The 24531-nt window shown below is 39.4% G+C and overlaps 4 protein-coding genes across 4 annotated transcripts; 2 read left to right on the forward strand and 2 right to left on the reverse strand.

The window, feature by feature from the left end:
* Nucleotides 1-10312: 10312 nt before the first annotated feature.
* On the reverse strand, nt 10313-13532 carry LOC126800166 (putative pentatricopeptide repeat-containing protein At5g06400, mitochondrial). Its single transcript, XM_050527448.1, has one exon. It carries the CDS (start codon nt 13530-13532, stop codon nt 10434-10436), a length of 3099 nt encoding a protein of 1032 aa, XP_050383405.1. The 3' UTR covers nt 10313-10433.
* A 131-nt stretch (nt 13533-13663) lies between these two features.
* Nucleotides 13664-13847, reverse strand: LOC126800200 (uncharacterized). Its single transcript, XM_050527517.1, has one exon. It carries the CDS (start codon nt 13808-13810, stop codon nt 13664-13666), a length of 147 nt encoding a protein of 48 aa, XP_050383474.1. The 5' UTR covers nt 13811-13847.
* Nucleotides 13848-14474: 627 nt separating this feature from the next.
* Nucleotides 14475-16495, forward strand: LOC126800193 (fra a 1-associated protein). Its single transcript, XM_050527507.1, has 2 exons — nt 14475-14830; nt 15961-16495. Exons 1-2 carry the CDS (start codon nt 14634-14636, stop codon nt 16325-16327), a joined length of 564 nt encoding a protein of 187 aa, XP_050383464.1. The 5' UTR covers nt 14475-14633; the 3' UTR covers nt 16328-16495.
* Nucleotides 16496-19595: 3100 nt separating this feature from the next.
* On the forward strand, nt 19596-23135 carry LOC126800173 (calcium-dependent protein kinase 26-like). The gene is made up of 7 exons (XM_050527471.1): nt 19596-20786; nt 21064-21207; nt 21302-21454; nt 21764-21879; nt 22007-22174; nt 22444-22668; nt 22760-23135. Exons 1-7 carry the CDS (start codon nt 19835-19837, stop codon nt 22883-22885), a joined length of 1884 nt encoding a protein of 627 aa, XP_050383428.1. The 5' UTR covers nt 19596-19834; the 3' UTR covers nt 22886-23135.
* Nucleotides 23136-24531: the final 1396 nt, after the last annotated feature.

Here is a 24531-nt window from a genome sequence, read left to right on the forward strand (position 1 = left end):
AATAAATCAGGCGTCCAACTAGCCTTTGATAACGAGGTTTGTCAGTAGGAACTTGATCTGGATATTCTGCTAACCGATGGTTCTGCTCAATAGGAGTATCAATGGGAGTGCAGTCCAACATACTGGTCTCTGTTAATAGATCAAAGATGTACTTCCTTTGACACAGATAAATACCATCACTTCCCCGGGCTACCTCAATGCCCAAGAAGTACTTGAGTGTACCTAGGTCCTTCATCTCAAACTCTGTGGCTAGCTGTTTCTGTAATATATCCACCTCAACAGTATCATTCCCAGTAACTACCATATCATCAAAATATATAATTAAGGTTGTTACCTTCCCTTGTTGATGTCTGAGAAATAATGTGTGGTCTGAATTACTCTGTCTGTAGCCAATTTTCCTCATGAATTGTGAGAATCTTCCAAACTAAGCACGAGGTGACAGTTTAAGACCATACAAATACTTTCTCAATCTGCATACAAAGTTACTTGGAGAAGCAGCCACATATCCAGGCGGAAGATCTATGTACACTTCCTTTGTAAGTTCTTCATGAATGAATGCATTTTTAACATCAAATTGTCTAAGTGGCCAGTTTAAGCTAGCAGCAAAAGAGATCAATATCCGAATAGTGTTTATCTTTGCAACAGGTGCGAATGTCTCATCATAGTCTATGTCATATGTCTGAGTGAACCCATTTGCTACTAGGCATGTTTTATACCGGCTCAATGACCCATCTGGATTATGCTTTACTTTAAACACTCAACGACATCCCACAGCCTTCTTGCCATGTGGTGGAGATACAAGCTCCCAAGTATTGTTCTTTTGTAATGCTTCAATCTCTTCCTCCATTGCTTTCCTCTATTTTGGATCTCCCAATGCATCCTGCACTTTGTTAGTACTTATACTTTGTCTGGGTGACTAACCTCAGATGAGTGATCTTCTATACCAGGAGAGCATTGGTCAGGTGTATAAACAACAGTACATGAGACATGAGGGGCAGTTGTGTTGTTATCTTCTGGTACCTGATTCTCCGGAGTGACTACACCGGAATCATCAGGTGTAGCTGACACATTGGTAATCTCAACAGAACCTGTCACCATATCTACTGGCTCACTGGTCTCTCCCTCTCCATGATACAAGTCTTCAAAATATGAATTCTCCCCTGAAGAGCAGTATCAGAAGAGGTAAAATAGCTCATATCCTTAAAGAAACTAACATTTATAGTGACATAGTACTTCCAGGTAGGTGGATGATAGCACTGGTACCCTTTCTGATGTCCTCCATACCCAGCAAACACACATTAAACTGCCCGGGCATCCAACTTAGACCTCTGATGTTGTGGAAGATGGACAAAAGCAACACAACCGAAAACATGGGCAGGAAGATTATGAAAAGAGGGTAATGAGACATGAGATGCAAGCACCTCATATGGAACTTTCCCCTGAAGGACACGAGATGGAAGACGATTAATGAGGTAGGCGGAAGTTATGACAACATCACTCCAAAGGTATGTAAGAATATGGGCACTAAAAAGAATACACCGAGCCATATCAAGTAAATGACGATTTTTCCTTTCAGAAACCACATTTTGCTCAAGTGTGTAAGGACACGTTGTTTGATGAATAATTCCGCGTGTATTAAAGAACTCTTGAAAGACAAGATTCACATATTCTCCCCCCCCCCCTCCGTTATCAGAACGAAGAAATCTAATGGTGGGATTATATTGTGTTTGGACAGTGGTATAGAAGGCTTGAAAAGCCGGAAAAACCTCATCTTTAGTTTTAAGAAGAACAATGCAGGAAATACGTGTGCAATCATCAATACTTGACACATAATACCGCATTCCTGACACAGTAGACTCTTTGGAGGGTCCTCAAACATCAGAATGAATTAATTCAAAAGGAATAATACTTTTAGTAAAAGTACTAGGGGAATAAGTAGATCGATGACTCTTGCCCAAAAAACATGTCTCACAACGTAAAAATAACTCATCCACACTAATAAACAAAGTATGCATGGATTTTTTCATAACACTAAAGAATGGATGCCCTAAGCGACGATGTCATAACCAAACTTCACTTAGCTTGTCAGAAGTGGAGAGTAAAGCGCTCCGAGACTGTACCCCTGATTTCTCCCCCGCATATGTTAGATCCAAATGAAACAACCGGCCCCTCAGATACCCCCGACCAATTAACTCCCCGGTGAGAAGATCCTGAAATATCACATATATAGGAAAAAAAGTCACAGAACACTTAGCGTCAATGTTCAAGTGGGGAACAAATATCAAATGATGAGATAAAGCATGTACATATAGCACATGGTGAAGCTCTTATGTGGGAGTAAGACGAACTAACCATTTCCTTAACTCGAGAAAAGCCTCACCATTAGCATTAGTAATATATGGTACTGGTGGAGGAGACATAATGGTAAAATAAGATTTGTCATAAGTCATATGATCAGACACACCAGAATCAATAATCCATGTATCAAAACTAACAAAGTTAGAAATATTTAAAGCCATACCAATTTTACCATGACCAGCTATGGATGCGGTAGGTGTTGCTCCTCCTGCTGTATGATGATCATGTCCAACCACATCATAAATATCTGGTTCTTAGACTAATTGAATAGCTGTTTTCGCCTTGGGACGATAATTAGGCCTCTTAGGCCTAAGTTGTGGATACAACTTCCAACAGGTCGCACGAGCATGGTTAATATCATGACAATAAGAACAAGGAGGGCGGGGTTGATTCCCGAAGCCTGGTGGTGGTCCTTACTGATGAAGAGGAGCTTAAGTTTTTTGCAGAAGGGGTGGTGCTGGAGATCTAGCATGAACATTAAGGCTGAAAACTACAATTTGTGCCTGATGAAGACTCTCCTGCTAAGACTCATCCTTACGGATATATGTGAAAGCGGTGATTAGGCTAGGGGGTTCGGTCTTTCTGAGCAATTCGCCTTTCGCACTGTTATGCTTTGCATTAAGACCTTTCATGAAATGGTGAACTCGTTCAAGCTCGTTCTCCTTTTGGTACCAAACAATATCCTCCTGATTCTTGATCATGCAAGGACGTTTCACATCAATTTCAGCCCAAATATTTTTCAGTTTGGTGAAATAGTGCGCCACTGGTAGCCCATCATGTTGCATCGCCAAAGCTGTGCATATTAACTCATGAACCTGTATGAAATCAGAGTCATTAGTATATAAGCATTCCAGTGTCTCCCATATTGCCTGCGCAGTGGCACATGCCTCCACCAAATCAACGATCTCGTCATTCATAGCTTTCCACAAGACTGACATGACAAGACCATCATCGTCGTCCCACTTAGTGTTGGCAACAATATCATCATCACTAGGAACCTTAGTGACTCCGGTTACATGCCCCATCTTATGTATGCCTTAAAGATGAGCTGCCATAATTCGCTTCCATTTACGCAAATTGGTCCTATTGAGTTTGGCGCTCCCAAAGGAACCACTTTCAAAACTCTTGATAGATACTTCAAATTTTGGAACATCAGTGATCAGAGAACTCTCTGCTTAGTCTCCAGAACCCATTTGAAAATCAAGAATTATGCAGCAGAAACACAAAAAACTGACAAGAATTGGTCGTGGGTGCACTTCCACTGTCGGTGAACCTGCACTGACAACCAAGGCTGCCGAATTTGGGCCGGGCCGGTCGGGTCGAATCTGGGCCGGGCCGGGGTTGGGTCGAATTGAACCGGTCCGGGTCGGGACGAATTGGGCCGGGCCGGATCGGGGCATAGAGTAGCCGAAAAGCGGAAAAATGGGTCGGAGAGGACCGGTGGCGTCAGAGGGCAATAGATCGAGAACTATGGCGTCGAAGAGGAGTGATGGCGACGTCGGAGGGCAGCGATGACGTCGAAGGAGTGACAGCGACGTCGGAGGGCAGTGGCAACGTCTGAGGTGTTCTATGGCAACGTCGGAAGGCAGCGGCAACGTCGGAGGAGGAACGGCGACGTCGGAGGGCAGCGGTGACGTCAAGGTCTCATGAAGACCGACGGAGGGCAGCGGCGATGTCAACACGCAAAACCGGAAAGGCGGAGGGCAGCGGCGACGTTTGGAGGAGTGTCGGCGACACGAAGACCGTCGGAGGGCAGCAGCGACGTCGACGTGCAGAACCGAAGAAAGAATTGAAACCCAGAAAAACATAGCAAGAAAAAACAAGGCTGTGATACCAAGAAAAAATGAATATTGCTTAATGATTCTTACACAAAAAATGTGCTATAAATAATCCTATAAAGAGTACAATTATTCTATTTGTATATTCTACAAATCACTCCGTAATTCCATTTTTGAATCACGCCTCCATTATTCACGCTAACAAACTGGACAAGGCTTTTCTCTATAAACACTTACTCTCATTCCTGGCCTCGCCTTCTTTGCTCAAATTCTTTATGGATTCCTCCCCCACACACCAATGGATTAGCACCTTCTTCTTTATGGCAGAATCGTTAGGAAATACTGAGAAACCGTAGAAGTATTGCTTCAGCCTTTCATCTATACCATTCTAGATTGCCTCATTTTCTTCAGTGTTCAATACTTGCAGTTCCTCACCGACCCTGCGGGTATTTGAAAGCTGTATGGTGTCAGAACTTAACTTGACTGACGGTAAGTAAACAGATTCCTTTAGTCTGGAGACCATTCGTGAGATTGTTCCAAAGTAAATTTGTGATATTGGAACTTTCTAGTGCGTTTGTTCTTTCTCTGAAGGCATCATCTGAGTTTGGAGAACTAATTCTTTGATGGCACAGTGAACGTTATCTTCCCATACGGGCCTCACTGATGGAAATGAGATCATTCTGGATTGCTTGTAGTATCATTTCAAGATTTTCATCATTGTTGGTGCTGCTGTTTCCTATGCATGGATATGTGGTTTTGAAGATCTGGCTTGAGAATGTCACTGGAAATGTGGAATAATGTGACTTGCCTACATTTCAAGTACGAAAGAAGACCCAGAGACACACAAGGTGTCTTAAATGAATTAGTAACAAGGGTTGGCCTCGACATGGAATGATTTTTGGGAATACTGAAGCGCTTCCCAGTCTCGAAGAGTTGCTAATCTAAGAAGATTGAGTTTGAAGAGACATGTTTCTAATGTTTAGTAAACTCTGGCATGTAGCAGCTTTATAAAGATTAGTCTCCTGCAATGCAGCTCTTGATGCTCTTTCTGTAATATCTCAGAAATTTATAATTATTTTCTAATTATTATTCGGAGATATTTAAATTGGTGGTGATCCGATTATATAGTACGAGGGGGAAAACGAAAGTGTTCGAGCGATTTATACTCAGAAACGTTACCGTGAGAGGTCAAGAGATTACTTTTTATCCGTTAGTAATCTCATAAAACTTTGTTCATGAAAGTCGTAGAGTTCGTCAATATGAATCTGTGGACACGTGGCACGCCTAAATCGAAGTTTCTTTGAAGAAGTTACGAATCAAAAGGTATTTAGACATTTTTGGAAAGTAGTATAAATATGGGAATTAAAGAGAAAGAGGGGAGAAAAATCAGAAATTCGAATCGGGTACTGTTCTCCGAAAACCCAGATTTTCCCTCCAGCCTACTTTGGGCCGCCATATCTCCGTCGTCCGACCACCATAGACCGGCGCACCGATCACGTTTGAAAGGTTGCTGCGTCCTCTGTCGATTGGTGGCAGTGTCACCCGCCATCGCACCGCCGTTTGGGAGTGGTGAAGCCCGGAAGTTCCCCCGAAAGTGCACAGTTCGCCGAACTTCATCTTGCCGGATCTCTCTCCTCCGGCCATCAATCGGTGAGATTTTTGTCACATTTTGAATGTCTTCTTCCATACTACAAACCCTCCAAAATATTTAACCCAAATCGTTTTGTGCTAGGAGAATTAAAGAAAAGAAATCTTAGATTTTAAAATGAGGGTTTTCGGTTTTTGTTAAATTGAAGTGTTTAGGCTCGAAATTGGACTTTGTGGTGAACTAGAAAGATGTTAGGAATGTCATTTAGATTGTGGTGGTGAAATTTGGTGGTCATTTGTGGTGGTTGAAAAACGGGTGGCGCATGAACAGTGTTTTGTGAACAGTAAATCATGAACAGTGTTCATTTGCAATGAATCGTCAGCTGAGATTTTACGTATCATTTTCTAAGCACTTTATCATGCTATTAAGTGACCGACGAAACGAGTGAGGGAATCGCTCTCGGTGTCTTGGAAGTTGCACGCAGAAAATGTGAGTAAACCTCACAATGATCATCATAATCGAAGTAGTGTTATAATTATTGAATTTAGTTTGAGTTGTTAACATAATCGTTGCATCACTAGTTTATAAAAATTATTCTAAAATTTTGGTTTAAATTACGTGAACTTGATCGTCTACGGTTCATGGGTAAATGAAACGCTATTTTAATAAATGATTTTAAAAGGGTATTAGTGATTATGGACTATGGTAAATGTGAGTAAATCTCACTATGACAAGTCTACCCTTGGCGGTGACTTATATTTTTGAATTATTAAAAAAAATGAATTGTAACATTTATATAATATAGTGGGCTGTGTACGAAAATGGTAAATACGATACACACACACATATATATATAGGTTGCTATATTATATAATGTTTCGGTTTTATTTCAAATGTGAGATTATAATGTTGTGACTATATTCATATTGTTGTGCAAGAGTCGTTTGGTTGTAGTACAATAACATGTGTGAATTGTTATTGTACGTGGTTTTAACATGGAGTCTTGTTAAAACGTTTTCTGGTCCTCGGACATTGTTGGAGTAATCGGAACCAAGCCTTGGCCGGGTGTCAGTTACGATTCAGTTAGAGCTCTAGTCTGTCTGTCGGTGTACTACATGAGGGGTAACAGATGGGTTGTCTGGGTCTCATGAGTACCCATATTTTTGGGTAATATTGGATAACAGATGAGCTGCCCAGTGTATGTCGGTGTACTGCATGAGGGGTAACAGATAGGTACATGGGTCTCATGAGTACCCATGTTTTAAATGATTTTGGGTAACCAGATGGGTTGCTCAGTGTCTGTCGGTGTACTGCATAAGGGGTAACAGATGGGTTGCTTGGGTGTCATGAGTACCCATATTTTTAAATGATATTGGGTAACATATATGTTGTCGAGTGTCACATGAGTACGTTTGTCTTTAAATGTTATCTGTCTTATTTCCTTTGTATGTGATGTATGTTATACTGTTGGTTTACTCATACGGGCTGAAAAAGTTACTGGATTTGTGTTTACAATATCGGTGCACCAATTCGATGGTGTAGGAAATAGTTCAGCAGGTGGGGATTAGTAAATTCGGAGGGCTTACTCTGAAGATTTCTTTCTTCTGTTTGTGGTGAGGATTAAGTGAATTTTACATTTTCATTGGTTATAATACTGAGGTATAAACTGGTTATGTATTATTCAAGTCGATTGAGTCGTGCTGTAGACTCAGTTTCGATACACTATTATTCAAAGATGATTTCAATATATTAAGATTGTTTTAAAATTTTCATAACTTCGAATTCAAATTTTTATCATTCGAAACGAAATTTCGAGGGTTAGTGACATTTTGTATGAAAGCTCACAGGGTTGTAGTATCTGGTAATTATACCGAGTCTATTTCACCTTTTGGCTAATATGACAAGCTAGTTCTTTATCTACGTACGATTGTGACTTATCCTGGTAGAATAGTATGCAGTCTGCAGTTGCTAAAACCATGTGTGTGGAAGAGAGATTAGTCTGACATCAAATAAAACTATAGAAGAACTCCGCTAGTAACACAGCATCAAGGACTTTGAGAGCAACAATGGGTATACCGTATACGAGTTGTATTACAAGTTTTTGATCTGTGCATCCGTATGATTGCAATCAGAAGCACTTCTAAAATAGGTTTCATTTATGTCGAACTCGTTCTGTTGCATGGATGATTCACAATTATTCTGGTAACTAAGTAATAACTGAAAACAAAAGATATTTTAACTTAATATTATTACTAATTACTGAAGTAAAGAAAAGTTAAACTCATGCAAAAGTACTGTAACACTTACAAATATGTGCTTCATGCATCTAAACAAGAGCAAAAGCGAAAATGTGTGACCTCCAGATGCTTTAACTTCCTAGTTCTGGTTACTTATCCCCGCCATTTTTGTTCCAGCTTGGTTTTCGAGCTCGTAGAATTGTGTTCCCAACCCCAGATGATACATCAGTAGCCAGGTGAAAGTCATCAATTCTCCACCCCTGCTTGGTTGCTGAGCATGCACAACTGGTCTGCATTTAATGGAAGCATAGGACAGTAATTCCACCCACACTCGGCTCATTAGCTTCCATGGTATGGCCCCGAGTTCTCAAGCTGCTTTGCAAGCATACATGCATCAAACAGCACAGATTTGCTTTTGCTTCCTTTCACCGCAGCCGATCTGTCTTCGGTTTTCACACTAGTGATCTTTCTGCAGGCTTCCTCATGATCTTCTATTGAATGCTTGCTCTTAGTCTCTGCACAAGTGTCCTGGAATACTATATGCCAATTCCCTAAAACAGGGGCCATCATCGGATGCTGCATCACCATAAGATAAAACATATAATCCGAAAGAAGCTTGCAAATTCTACGCCTATTGTTACTGTCACAAGGATCGCAAATTGTATGTAGATTGTCAGTATCACATGTTTGTGTAACTTCGCTATGAGCAAATTGCTGATTTCCACTTTTGGCATAGTAGAGTTCTGTTGCAATGTGCCAGAGGAGAACACTTTCCGCATATTGATAATCCGATATGCTCCATTTGAGATTCACATAGTTTGAATTCAGCAGCAGAGCCCAGTCACCTCTTTCTGAACATGCGTCCATCCCAGCCCTTCTGTTGTGAGCTTTCAAAGATTTCATCCTCAGCTGCTTGAAAATGAAGTACTTGAGCTCTTTGGTGACTGCTTCTGAGGATGAAAAGAATCCAATTTTGATTCTGTTAAGAATTCCCCTAACACCTACAAAACCTGCAAAAGTGAACACCCATTCTGGACGCAATTCGATATCATATTGTATTGGGATACCGATCCAGACCACCTTCTTCCTTTCAATCTTACGGAAGCAATGAGTCTGCTCCATATGTTGGTGTCGTCGAAGGCGATGAGGGTCCAGTCAGAGAAGATTAGTCTAAAGACAGATCTGATGTCCAGGAAAATGGCTCCACCAAACAAAGCATAAGTAAGATCAATCTCAAACTTGCCAAATGATAATCTTGGTGTGAAGAACCTCATACAAGAAGCTGAGCTCGTACTCTATCAGCTTAAAAGCGCTGGTATAGGTTTTCTTGAGGAAGAAGTCTCGACTCAGTTCTCGATCTTTGGAGCTGAGAAGGAAGCCAACACTGAGTCCTTTGAAGCTCTCAAAGTGGTAATACGCTTCTTCCAGCAATTGCATATCATTTAAAGATTCTTTGATATTTCCCTCAATTCTAAACATGGGATGTTTTTGTGCATTCCTAATATCTGGCCTAATTGACACCACTACTTGTGTAGTAGGGACTTCAGCTGACCTCATTGCAGCATGGATTTGTACAGTTTCTTCATAGTCAGGTCCAGCAACCGGCTTTGGCAACACAGTCTCGCCAAAATGGTCTAGACTTGCAAGATACAGAGCACAAGTTCTCTCCCCAAACTTGATTGTTCCAACAACAAGCATTAGTACCGTCGGCACCAAAAACTTGTTCGTAACAAGCGTCAGGTAGAAACAATAAGCAGCTTCAAGAACTTGAACAAAGAGTCCAACCAAGTGCCTGAGCCAGAACTCATTGTCCTCAAGAGCAAAAGAGGTAATGCTATCAGGGCCGCCAAGATGGAGTAAAAGAAAGGAAGCCTAGAATGCCATCCAGCATTCTTTTTTGATTACTGACAAGCTTTGTCTATTCTTCACGACTTTAATCATTCGAGTGTAATGGTAATTCCAGTTGTTTTACCAGATGAATGCAGTAGAATTTATTCCTAGTGTAGCAGAATTTTCCAATCAGCTTTGGTTTTACAACAGTGAACGCAGTATTATATGAAAAATTAGGGTCTGTTCTTGTAGCATTTGGCATTTTCTATAGATTTAAGGGTTCGTAGAAATTTTGTAATAGTGAAAGCTGATCTCTTGCTCAAATTGGTAGGAGTCTGGAATCGGTAATTCGGTATAGATCCCAGCACCGAAGTTCATATTAGATGAGAAATATATATCAAATCCATTTTCTCTTCAAATTTTAGGACCTCCATTCCATGGAAAGCTTGTGTATGTGTACACAGACACAAGCCAGAAGGCAAAATTTCCTAAATTAAGTTTCATACTCATTTCTCAGTTAATTTTCATAATCAACTCTAATGTAGGTACTTTCTTGTTTCTAAGTAAAATCGATGTGAAAGCTTGAACCACACTGATAAGAAACTGAGATATTGTACTAAGATGTACAAACATAGCTGGAAATTATATTAAGAACTTGCGTTTTCTAATGAAAGATGATTTTTGTTCCATAACAGAGCGAGCCAAATCATGCTTACCTTCTCGGTTAAGTCCATAAGATACCGTTCGAAAATTGACAACACTGGGAGCAATCCCGCTGTTGAACATTTCAGATATAAGCTGCATGGCTTCTTCTGATTTCCCAACCTTACAAAGACAGTGCAGGAACATTGAATAAGTTTTGAAATCCGGCAATGGCCCTTTCAGTTTCATGTTTTCAAAGACACCCCAAGCTTCAGCAATCATCTCCATGTTCACATACCCTCGAATGAGGGCGGAATAAGTAACAACCGTTGGTTCACATCCTTCCTGTTGCATTTCATTGAGAACATCCAATGCCTTTTTGATCTGTTTCTCCTTCATGAAATGAACTATAAAGGACGTATAAACATGGACAGTTGGCTTCATGCCCGCCTGCTTCATAGACTCCACCTTGGCAAGTGCTTCTTCTATTTGTCCACTCCGCAGAAGTCCATGAACAAAGCTCCCATATGTATACCGATCCAATGTGGATCGCTCTTCCCCAATATCATCCATCATTGCAGAAGCTTCTTGCAATCTCCCAGCCCGACAAAGAGCCCTAACGTACAAGGAATGACTAAGAGCAGTTGTAAAACCAACTTTGGAAAGAGATTCTATGCATCTCCTGGCATCTGACAGCTTACCAACTTCACATAAACAACCAATGTAGGTCTCAACTAACTCTTTGTCAGGTATATGTGCAGCTCGGATCATCTCCTGGAATATTTTAATTGCTTCATCTACCTTTCGACCTTTTCTACCACAAAGAGATATGATCAAATGCTTGTAGGTACTGCCAGTTGGGTTGCAATTACTTTTCATCTCTTTGAAAAACTGAAGAGCAATCTCTGTGAGACCTGTTCGACCGTATTGCATTATCATAATTGTCCATGTATTTTCTGTTAACGGGAAACTGTTTCTCCTCATTTCATAGAAAAGGTTCCTCATGTGCTTGAAATCTTTCCCCCGTCCTGCAATTTTGATAGCCATATTGTATGTATCAGTAGTGTGGCAATACCCGGATTGCTTTCCTACCCATGAGAAAAAATGCAATGCTACCAAACCATGAGCACTGAGACTCCTTAAAACTGCCAGAACAAGTCCTGGACTGAAAACAACAGCAGACTTCTCCAAAGCTTCCTGAATTAAGCACCACTCAGTTGAAGAGGACATAATTTTACAAATTTCTTGCAAATCTTTTTCATCATAAGCATCAGAATTCAATAAGGGATCCATCTTCTTTGGTACCAACTCCAACACATTCTTGATCCTCTCTCCTGTAGATGCATCATTGCTTGATATCTCTCCATCATGAGGCTGAAATTTATAAAGCCCTTGCATCTGCTTTACTTTTGCAACGCTGTCCGTCTCTCCCTTTATCTCCATAAGATGTATAACCCATGTGAATATGTCGTCTCGAATCCGCACATCAGCTGCTTGCATATATACCAATACCTTGAGAATCTCATCTGTCCTTGAAATTTTACAAAGCTCCTTGATAAATACCATATATGACTTTGAAGTGGGCTTAATGCCTTTGTCTGTCATATCGTTAAGTACTTTCCATGCTTCAGATATATGATTTTGGCGGACGTGGCCTGCAACCATGGCCGTGATTGCCACACTATCTGGCTCAACTCCTCTTTCAAGCATGTCATCAAAGAGCTCACACCCTTTTTGGTATTCATTCACATTGAAGAGGTGCTGCATCAGTTCGGTGTAGGTAGAAGTAGCAGGCAAATATCCAGAATCATTCATACTATGGAACAGATCAAGTGCTCGAGAAACATCTTTCTTTCTCAAGTACCCATTGATGATAATCCCGTACAAATTTCCATCAACAAATTCTTTTCTCTTCATAATATCCAAAATCTCCAAAGCATCCCCAATTCTATCAGCCCTGCACAATCCTTTCACTAAAGTCTCAAAATACTCAGGGAGAAGCATAACCTCTTTATTCTTGAGCTCACGAATATATTCCAAAGCTTCTCTGATTCTACCAGACACGCAGTAAGACTTCAGGATACAACCATAAACCACATGTTGAGGAATATTTGAGAATCTCATCATGTCATCTGAAACCAAGCCCACAGCAGCAGCAGTATCTTCAAGCCTAGCTATGCTATTCAGTAATAGTTTATACATATTGATATCAAGCCCAAAGTCCTTCTGTACCATTTCCTTGTAAAATTCCATCGCAATGTCAGCTTTTCCAGCAGCACACAGTGTGTGTATCATCGTTCTGTAAACCACTGCGTCCGGTTCAAAACCACCTTTCTTCAAATTTTCGTAGACTAACAAGGCTTCTCCAATTAACTTAGCCTTCCCATACATCTGGATAAGAATAGTCCAAGTCCTAACATCTTTCTTGCACGAGTTCCTTTCCATCTCCTCCACCAACTTCTCCACCAGCCCAAACTCTTTCGCATCCCCAGCTATACAGAGCACAGTATTATAAATCTTAGTTGTGTGACAGAACCCTTCTCTCAGCTTCACCCAATCGAAGAACCTCAGAGCCAAATGCGGCACTTTAAAGCACCTCTTCAAAACTTTGTCAACAATTTCCACATCTAACTGGAAAGCCAACTTCTCCAACCGCTCCTCCATTGAAACCAAACCACTTTGTGCCCTGACAATCTTCGTAACCTCATGAACTACCGGGCTCACATCAGTCTCAGCCACACTTGTTTCCTCCACAAAAGCTACATCTTCCTTTACTTCCACTACATCAACCTTAGCATCCCTACAAACACTAGGCATACAAGGTGTGCTCTTCTCCAAAGCCTCACCGACCCCAACATGGGTCTCCTTTGAATTAAAAAACCCAATTAAGGTACTGTCCGCAGCGACATTTGCAGCCCCTAAAATGTCAGTTATTTCACCAAATAGCGATCTAAGCGAGCTGGCTTCTTGTCCTTCCAACTGCTCCTTCTTACGCTTGGATTTAGCAAGCGTCGCAAATTTACTTGACAATCGAAAATGAAGTATTTTATTGGTGGAGCTACAACACAAGCACTGTAATTTGGTAGTTAACCCTCGCATGCCTATTGCTCTTTACAATTCTCCAAACTAAAATGAAATAATACGGCTTACAACAACAGAAGACAGAAATCCGAGAGAGGAACATACGGCTTACAACATAAAAAGGGGAGTGATCGGAATAGGGGTAAGAATCAGCCGACATTGAAAGGGCCGACGTCTCCGGTTCTGAGGGAGGCGGCGAGCTCATCAGCAGCAGTCAAGCAAGAGGTGACCCAGCCGGTGAGAACCATCCAGACGATCTCGGCCATCCAAAGATTCATGCTCCATGGTATTGCCATCTCTCCCAGTCTCCCTGTCTTCTCTCTTCACTTTCCCTTTGTTCTCAACTGAAAAGAGTTGTAGACTTGTAGTTGGCTACACTTTGGGGCTCGAACAGCCATCGCGCTCCTTCTAATCAGACGGTTGCGGGTTCGAGTCGCACCATACGTGTTTAATAGTTTTTGCATATTGCTATATTTTTAGTTTTATTTTGTGGCTTAATTAATCAAGTTGTAGAATAAAATCAGAGTATCTCACTGAGGTTCTATCAAGAGAAAATATTGTAACAAGCACTAACCATGCAGCAGGGGATACTTCTCTAATTGCGGCTATATATGCTTTGAAGCAGTGGTGAAATAATGAAACCATCACTATACTGTATACGTAATACAAGACATGGTCACATCCTAATGTCTAATAATATATCATATCCTAATGTCCAATAATATATCATATTGAACTATGTTGTCGTTAGATAAATATCATCACTATTAAATTTCTACCTCCCCATTTGGTATTGTTGAGTTCATAAACTGTCTTATTCATAATACTAGCGCACATATATATGGCCTGATTCCTCAGTTTGGATTTTTATTCAAATAAGTTTTCCTAAAATTTGATTGTTCTTTGATGGAGATGCAACCTTGAAGAAATTCCAAAGATATAGAACGTAGAAACGCCAAGATCGAATTTGGGTTTGGGCCCCTTAGAAACTATTTGGACCAGCCCAAATTGTAGTCGGTTCTTCTTGTTGCCCAAGCATTTGTAAACTCTCCGATATAAAGAGAGAGTTGGTTCCCGAATCTACGCGAAAGAGAGCGAAATTGGAATTGGAAGCGAGAAATGGGTTGGGTGTGGAGGGACGATGACAACGACGGCGTTAATCCATCTGCTTCTGACGTCATCCCCAGATCGGACGGTGACCGGTACTCGACGAGGAAGGTGGTGAGGACGCAGTGCAAGACTGAGGAGGTGGAGCCCGGCAAGTTCATCAGAAAGTGCGAGAAGACCGAGGAGCTTCTCCGCGACTGCGTCGGCCGGTAACTCCGTCTCTCTCTTTCTCTCTCAGTTTTCATTAGGAGATTAAACTTACGGATGATTTTGTTATTCTGTGTTAGTTGATTGTTTGATTCTCAGCATTACTGTGATTTTTGAAGTTGGGTGTTTTAATGAGGACTAAGATTTTGGAGTTATAACCTGCGGAAGTTGTGAATGTGCTGTGTTAGATTAGGGACTGAAATTTTGGGGATTCTGATACTTTGAGTTGTGAAGTAAACTTGTGTTGTTGTTAAGGTATGAGTAAAGATCAGTGGAACAATTATGTTATCAGGATCATTCTTGCGAGTTAGGACTTGAGGTAGGAAAGGGGTAGAAAGATAAATTCCACTACAGTTACTGAAGTTGTCTACTTACTTTTTGCAAGAAGAAACTGATATTGGAGATATGTAAGGGCTGGTGAAGAGGACTCGCGAGTTAGTTAGAGCTCATGAGCTTGTTTTAGTTGCCAAGCAGAGTCTCATGATTGCAGTGTTCAAACCAAACATAAAGCTCTGAATATATTGTTTGTGGAAATTAAAAATAAGCAAATATTGGTTCTTCCAACATTCTTGAAACACTTTAAAAGTGAATCAAGATTGTTTCTTCTTTTCTTTTGCAAGACACAATATAGAAGGCTTCTAAGATGAGTTTAATGTCCTCAGTTTGCAAAATGATGTTCCTACAGTTTGGAGTCTAGCGAATATTGAAGAGCATGTTATTTTTAGGTTTTGCTGACTGTTCCTTGAAGGATAGCTCCCGCCTCCCAGGACTTCTTGTTTTACTTTATTTCTTCTGCATAGATGTAAAATATACTGTTCCTCCCCTGGTTAGATCCAGTGTAACATACAAAACTGATGATATATTTTAATCAGTTCCTTTAAGTTTTGATGCAATTCATTTCTTGATAACTGGTTCACATAGTTTAAATGCTAATTTGTAGTTTAATGGGCCTTCATAGTCCCTTTTTATAGCCTACTAATGATAGGATTAGCTACCTTTACAGCAGTTCTCAACTACAGATACCAATCTTTGTTTTCTCTCTCCTCTTGTTGAACATTGTCACTTCCTGTAGACTTGTTTACTTTAACATTGACAGTGTATATAAACTACTCTGCACTTTACTTTTTGGCAGGCCTGTTGAAGTGGTACAATCCAACAAAGAGTATACAGAAGATGATGTCACTGACCAGGTGATGAAAGGGTCCGTGTCTTTTGGGTCATCAGGCAATGGAGCATTCAACTTCCCTGGACTACAGAGTGATATCGATGAAATTGAACGCAATGTCTTAGGTGGGCTCAGCCGATTCTTTGAAGCTGCTGATGGCTTCTTCAGTTCATTTGGCATTCCACACATCTTTGATGAGGGACCCTCTACTTCACTACCATCTCCGAGGAGAGAGATACCTATTGACAGCCCTCGTCAGCAGGAAGTTTTTCCCAAATCAAATGGCACAAAATCTGGGGAGGTTGATCTTTCTGGGTTGGCAAGAGATGTTTGAGCAAGCCCCGTGCGGATCACTTTGAATTTGTCAGCTGGTTTGTTGAGAGGGTGACTATGTTCACTTCTGGTGATCCAATTTGTATTGCAGTTTCCCTTTCTAATCATAGGGTACATGTCCATAAGAGAGGACTTTCTATGAATGCTTGACTACAAGCCCTTTGCAGGAGTTTACATATGTATGCTATGGTTTCCTAATCGCATGAATTTCTTATTTCCTAATCGCTCTCCCCAAGAATTCCGTATTCTCCCCAACCGGATTTCGGAAATAGCACCCTTCTACAGAGAGGCCATTGAGTGGGCTTCTTATTGGGGAAAATATGAAACGGGATTTAGGAATAGCACGAGGGAAGGGGAAAAAATGGGGTTGAAATGGTAGAGGTCAAGGAATAAAATTTTGGCGACAACGGAAATATCGGTGATCTGAAAATTATAAATTTTGATTTTAAAAAATAATTAAGTAAATTGATATAATTTATATAAAAATATAGAAATTTTGAATAAAATTTTGAGAAATGTTTATTTGATCAATTATCTACTATATGTCATAAGAAAATATTATATAACTATTAGTTTATAGTGAGTTATAGTAATTTGAGCTGAAATATTCGTCGAACATTATTAAAAATCTGCTTATATATATATATATATATTTACCCAAAGGGAGAATAACTCATCACATTTTATTTACATATAATACATTAAATATGAAATTACATGAGTGATTTAGAACCACATAAAGGATCTATGAGGTACAAATTTCATTATCTTCGTCATGTCTTTGAGTAAAATTCTAAGTATATTGTGAAGAATAGTCATTAAATGATACATCCCCTTTTTAATTTTGTATATACTGACTTATATGTCAACCATATGAGTCATGTGTGATTAACTGTGGGTTGTGGTACTAGTAGTTCCTGTTTGGATCAAGCATTTCTTGACTTTGACCATAACCATAGTTCCTGTGTGGATTGTACATCAGATTGTGTCCATATGTTTTCACTTGATTGCATCTCTTTAGAGAATAAATATGATGGATAAAGCATGTTGAGATTCTCCAATAAGAGTAAGGTCCAACATTGCTTCCTTCTAAACCAATGGGGTTTGATTCTCTTCAACAACTAGTTCGGTTTTATTTCAATTTTAGGTGAATGTTGAGACATAGAATGCAATATATAATAAAAAAAGTCATATATAACAATAAGTTGGTATAGTAAAGTTGACTATAACTTTGTGCTTGCAAAATGATTGATCAGAGGTTCAATTCTTTTAACCAGTGTTTATTTTATTTTATTTGAAGTTGACATAATACATGGCGATATTATCAAAATATAGGGAAATTTCAAAAGTTTCCGAATATATTGGGAAATATCGGGAAATTTCGAAAATTTTCATCGAAAAATGTCTGGTATGTAACAGATTTATTCATATACCGAAAAAATAAAAACTTTCACAGAAATATCGACAAAATTATAGATATTTAGTCCTTGCGACATGGTGATGTGCCGGGTCTCAAGTCCAAGATGTTTACGGCTTTAAAACACTCAACAATCATGTTGAGATGTCATTGGCCTATATAATTCTACAAAACTAAAGGCCGCCGAGGGATCAAGGTGAGGCCGGTAATTAAATTGATTCCCGTGGTATTCTACAAAACTCTAAATTTGAATATCATACCTTTCTTGCATCGGAACATCACATGTTTCTCGTAGACTGACCGATCTGAAAGTATATCTTGAGGAATCCGTCAATATGAGTTAGTGGAGCACCTCAAAGTCTTGTTAGTGTGACTCTGATTAGCAATCTATGTAATCACGAAGTTTCCAACCCAACCGAACGCATATAATTAATGCTACACAACTACAATGCCATTGTTGACTAAACAAACCAGCCAACCTCGTGGAGAGTCTGCAGGGTTAATCATCGATCTCTCACTGTAATCCGTGTTAGTATTAGCATAATCTTTATTCGCTGTGACTGCTACATTTCACCAACATATCAATGTAATCTAATGTGTGCTTGACATGTCCACTATAGCCTAGGAACTTTGAAGGAAACTTCGAAAGGTCCTAAACCCATGATTAACTAGAAAATCACAGAGTAAGCATGCATGCTTATAAGAGAGCTGAGGTTACCATATTATGGATCTGGAACTAGTTAAAAGTGTATCTATAGAAAATTCCAAAGAAAATGTAAAGAGCATTAGGTTATATTATATAAATGGAGGAATCGCGTTGTAAGATATTGTCAGCTCTTACTTTTGTACAAGAGCAATCTTCGATATACGTACATAATCAAATACCATACCTTCTTAGGAAACGAATTAAGATAATTGCCCAAATCATCAATTTCATGCCTAATCAAGGCCTGATATTACGAGAAAAAAATGATTAGGAAAGCCATAAATGACACTTACTATCATAGTGCACCATGATCGAATGCCAACATTTTTTCGGTTATGGTAATTATCTTGTGGTTGAAACAACAACCATATATTTTACGTTTTCAATCAAATGTTGTTCGAAGTCTTTTTTTTACAACCAAAAATCACACCGGCTCTGGCCGGCCATTCTTGTACATTTGTACCGAAACAGTGCCGTTCATAACAATCTAAAATTTCCCTAAAACCAAAAAATCCCAGCCGTCCCTCCTGCACCTAATTATTAATATAAATTAACATCGAATGGTCCAAGACCACAGTAAATAAACAAAACAATTATTCCCAAATGCACAAAAAAAAAATAGAGCGTTTGTTTATATGTGTGACGCGTTTGAAGAGTTCCAACAGAAAAACCTAAACCTCTCTCTTTATCTGTTTCATTTTCTTTCTCTCTCTGTTCATTGCCATTTGTATACGTTCTTCATTTCTGTGTCGAATGCTGGTGGTTTATGATACTTTGGAAACAAACCCTAGTCTCAAATCCTTTAATTAAAAACCACACTCATTCATCGTTTTATGTACCTTTTCTCTCTATTTCTTACGTCCTACGCTTCCTCAGATTCTGATATATTTCATTTGTTTTTAGGGTTGACGTGGAATACGTCAATATAGTTTGGCTCCCTCTATTATATATTGGGGTATTTGTTGAAGTTTCTGTTTAGGGTACAATAGTCTTCTGGGGGTATTGGCATTTGGGAGGTTTGAATGGTTTTTGAAGAATTTCTGTGCTTTGAGAATGAGAATTTCTAACTTGTAAGTGACTTCAGACAACAGGTCCCTTTCGGTTGGTTTGGACGTTTGGTTAGGTCGAGTCTTGTCTTGTCTTGAATGTTCTTCTTCCTGGGTTTATGATTGTTTCTTTGATTTATTTACAAAATTAAGTTCAATGCCCAATTCTCTGGTGAGTAATTGGGATTGAGTTGAGATATCTAAGGGATAATGCTCCATTTTTGGCCCTTTCATTTAAATATTCCTTACCTTTTTGGGAGAAACGAAATGGGATTTGGGCCATTATATGATGATATGTGTGATCTTTAGCTGCTTGATGAGATTAGAGAGCAATAACAGATGGGAAACAACTGTGTGGGAAATACTAAGGCCGCGGGGCTTTTCCACTCGGTCTCAAATTCACTATGGTGGACTCGATCAACAGAGGGTTTGGTTGTCAAGGGTAGTGATGCGGCTCCAGCATTGACGAATCATTCAGAAGCTAATCCTGTTGATGTTCAAAGCAAACCACCAGAAGCAATGAAGATAGCTAAGGAGGACCCTAAAGCAGTGCAGCCCCCTATTCAAACGCAGAAGGTTCACCCTGAGGAGACTAAGCCAGCAGCACAAATAGCAATTCCGAAGGGAGAGACTAAACCTCAACAACCGGCAACTCGGCAGGAACAAGAGACCAGAGCAGTACAACAAAAGGCAAAAAATGGAGGGACTCATGAGCCAGCATTGCCTGTGAGACCGAAGAAACCCCATAATGTCAAGAGGGTATCGAGTGCAGGCCTTCAGGCCGAGTCTGTTCTGCAAACCAAGACGGGTCATTTGAAGGAGTACTACAATTTGGGCCAGAAGCTTGGACATGGACAGTTTGGGACGACTTTCCTTTGTATGGAGAAAACAACCGGAAAAGAGTACGCTTGCAAATCCATTGCAAAAAGGAAACTGTTGACAACTGAGGATGTGGACGATGTGAGGAGGGAGATTCAAATAATGCATCACTTGGCAGGGAATTCCAATGTGATATCGATTAAGGCGGCTTATGAGGATGCTGTTGCAGTTCATGTCGTTATGGAATTATGTGCAGGAGGTGAGCTCTTTGATAGGATTATCAAGAGGGGACATTACTCAGAAAGAAAGGCAGCTCGGCTGGCAAGGACCATAGTCGGAGTTATAGAAGCTTGCCATTCTTTGGGTGTTATGCATCGTGATCTCAAACCGGAGAACTTTCTTTTTGTTGATGAGGAGGAGGATTCAGCACTTAAAGCTATAGATTTTGGGTTGTCAATGTTCTTCAAGCCAGGTTTGTCTTTGAAATCTATCTACTACTGTTAATGGCATTTGACAATGTGATGATCGCTATCCTACAATATATAACATTAATTTTCTTCAACTTTCTGTAAAATATATGTAGTTATGTTATTACTGAATACTGATCAACCATCCTGTCACATTGTGGACTCTGTTCTTTTTGCAAGCTTCCCTCTGCTTGTACTCTATTCTCAGACAAGAATTTTTGTTCTATATCCAAATTTCATGTGTCATGACTCTTTTCTAACATTCACAAATTTACTTGGCAGGGGAAATTTTCAGTGATGTGGTTGGGAGCCCATACTATGTTGCACCTGAAGTTCTGCGCAAGCGCTATGGTCCAGAAGCAGATGTTTGGAGTGCTGGTGTTATCATTTACATTCTCTTGAGTGGGGTGCCTCCATTCTGGGGTGGTAAGATATGTTTAGTTTCTTATTCTGTCTCAGTGTTTGTATTTCTACAAGCACCTATTGATTCTTTTAATTGTTTGTTACCATTTCAAAACAGAAACTGAGCAAGAGATCTTTGAAGAGGTTTTGCACGGTGATCTTGACTTCTCAACAGATCCCTGGCCTAGTATCTCAGAAAGTGCAAAGGATCTAGTTAAGAAGATGCTAGTAAGAAATCCCAAAAAGCGGCTAACTGCTCATCAAGTTCTATGTAAGTTCTTAAGTTTCTATTCAGTCAGTATTATTTAGAATTTTAGACAGCAATACTAGGAAAAAAATCATTTTTTGGGTACACGTTGAGTTATGAATTCAGTTACAATTTATTTGTAAAACTTTTGAGTTACTAGAGTTTACCCTTACAATCAGATCATTTAGCAGTTTGGTGTTGAATGTAAAATGATTTTCTATCTCATTCCTTGATCAAAATCTTTATTGGTTCAAATTAATTGTTATGTTGAAGGAGTCTCATCTGTTAGAGGATGCCATCAACCATTTAAACTAATAATGATTGTTCCTACAGGTCATCCATGGGTTCAGGTTGATGGAGTGGCTCCAGACAAGCCTCTTGATTCTGCAGTCTTAAGTCGCATGAAGCAGTTTTCTGCAATGAACAAAATCAAGAAAATGGCTCTCAGAGTAAGTTTTTGGAGTTGTATCTTCTTTTGAAGTACAAAAAGTTTGGTGAATGTTAGCTTACAATAGTTTTCAATACCAAAGTACCTTCAGGGGTCACAAGCTATGCTCTTATCTTACGTTCCTGCAGGTCATTGCTGAACACCTCTCTGAGGAGGAAATTGCTGGTTTGAAAGAAATGTTTAAGATGATAGATACTGACAATAGTGGTCAAATTAGCTTCGAGGAATTGAAAGATGGACTGAAAAGATTTGGCGCAACTCTAAATGAGTCTGAAATACATGACTTGATGCAAGCTGTAAGTATCTTTATCTTGTCCTTCTAACCGCAATGATGCTACGCATTTATCTTATTGAAATGTTAAAATTTAGATTTTCCCTTCATCCAACTTGTTAGACATAAGGATGGTGATTACCAGCATTCTTACTTTTTAATTTCCATTTGGCCAACCTATTGTGTTTGAAGTTTCATTTTGTCCATCAAGAACAAATATCGATGCTTTGGAAAAGCAGTACTATTGTTGACATTCTCAACAATTATTTAAATGCGACCTGTTATAAATTGCAGGCTGATGTCGACAACAGTGGCACAATTGATTATGGGGAGTTCATAGCAGCAACATTGCATTTGAACAAAGTAGAAAGAGAAGATCACTTATTTGCAGCTTTTTCATATTTTGACAAAGATGGCAGTGGCTACATAACTCAAGACGAACTTCAACAGGCATGTGAGGAGTTTGGCATTCAGGATGTCCACCTGGACGAATTGATCAGAGAAGTCGATCAGGACAATGTAAGTACACATGTTTCAAAAACATTCCGCTGATATAGCTGCTACTGTGTTTGTGTCGTATATTAAGCAGCTTTACTTGTTCATCTTTCAGGATGGTCGAATAGATTACAATGAGTTCGTTGCCATGATGCAGAAAGGCAATCCAGAGTTCGATAAGAAGGGTCTTCAAACCAGTGCTCTTGGCATTGGATTTAGGGAGGCACTATCTGTTTGTTAACATTGGTAGTGAGACAAATTTCTCGGATCAATTTTACTTCCACCTTTGTATGCAACTTTTCAAGGTTCATAGATAATCAGGTCTTTCGTAAATAACTTATAGATGCTCTGCTTCTTTACTTCTACAAATTCGAGTTTAATTCAATTAGTTTTGGTTTGCTAATTTGTATTTAAACAGATTCAACGATAGACTATCTTCCCATGTAATATAGGGGGGAAAATGCATTGTACATAGAGATGTTTGATCTCATTTCTGGTTATTATTACTGTCTTCTTTTGCTATGAGATTATTCCGCTGTGCCCAACTGGCAGGATATTTGTATTGCTAGCTCCCAATAGCGTTTTCCTAGCTAGTTTAGGCTGTTTTTCATAACTGATATATGCTCCAAGATATGATGGACAACGCAAACAATAAGTCTGATTTGATAGGGCCCAAATTATTGTATTAGTGTTGGGTCAATTTTTAGATGTCTAATGTGAATACTTGTATAGACACATCTGAATACTTGTATAGAGACAATTGTGTCGAAAAGATCCACACTGTATGTTCGAGAAAACCCCTTTTCTTGAGAATCAGATTAAACATTATTATAGAGCGATGGTGTTATCATGTTCCTATCCTATCTGAGTGGGGTTTGTTTGGTAAGATAACAACTTAATTATAAGTTTTAAGACCATAGCAAAGTCAAAAGTGCGGGATTATTCACCCAAATCATGCATTTGAGTTTATCACTTTTGAGTATTCAGCTTCTCTTATGCGTTAGTGCGTTACACATATATATCATCCTGGCTACTTCTATATTTGTTTATTTATTTAGAACAAAATATGTGTAAGAATGTTATGTTTATTCCTACTTCATGTAGCATAAAAACATGAGATCATTATTCATTGAATTGGCTGGCCATTAATCAAGTTTCATTATTTCTGGCTAATGAGTTTCAGAGCCTATTTAGATAATAAGATGAAGGGAGACTAATATAGGGTTCCATGACATGAAGACGCTTACCCTAGCCTTAAGCTGCTTAGGATACCTTGCATAAATACAGAGTGTATTATTATTGGGAAAACGATGCCTGGGAAATATTGAGACATTGACAATGGTGTGGTAGCCACTGGGACGTACAATAACTTAGTTTGTCTACGCTAATTGACAACTGTTGTAGAAATCTGCAAATTAAACATGAAACAACTCATGAGCTAGCTTCACATGATGGAGCAACCAAGTTTCATGTATTCATTTTGGCCTCCATTTATTTGTTTTAAACAAGTTTTGGCCATACACACACCGGGTTCATCGGTTCCAGCGCGCTGTGAGTTTGATCTGAAAATTAGTTTCCTAGCGCGCGTCTGCTCTAAACTTGAATGAGAGTTTAGTAATATTTCAAAAATATTCGTAGAAAGTGACATGTATCAAAAAATATAAAATTGATAGATAAATGGAGAATGTGCCTAGCTACTCTTTGCTCTTATATATATGCGCAATTTAAAATTGTGATAATTTCGTGTTAAAAGCTACAACACTACCACTACAGGCTATAGGGTAGATTACCCTCAAACGCTATAACTAAAAAAACTTAGCATGGCATGGGATCACCGAAACGGACTGTACGTATTCAAACCGAAGATGCAAGTCGATGATATAACAC

This window comes from Argentina anserina, chromosome 6, assembly GCF_933775445.1.
Source record: "Argentina anserina chromosome 6, drPotAnse1.1, whole genome shotgun sequence".
NCBI lineage: Eukaryota > Viridiplantae > Streptophyta > Magnoliopsida > Rosales > Rosaceae > Argentina > Argentina anserina.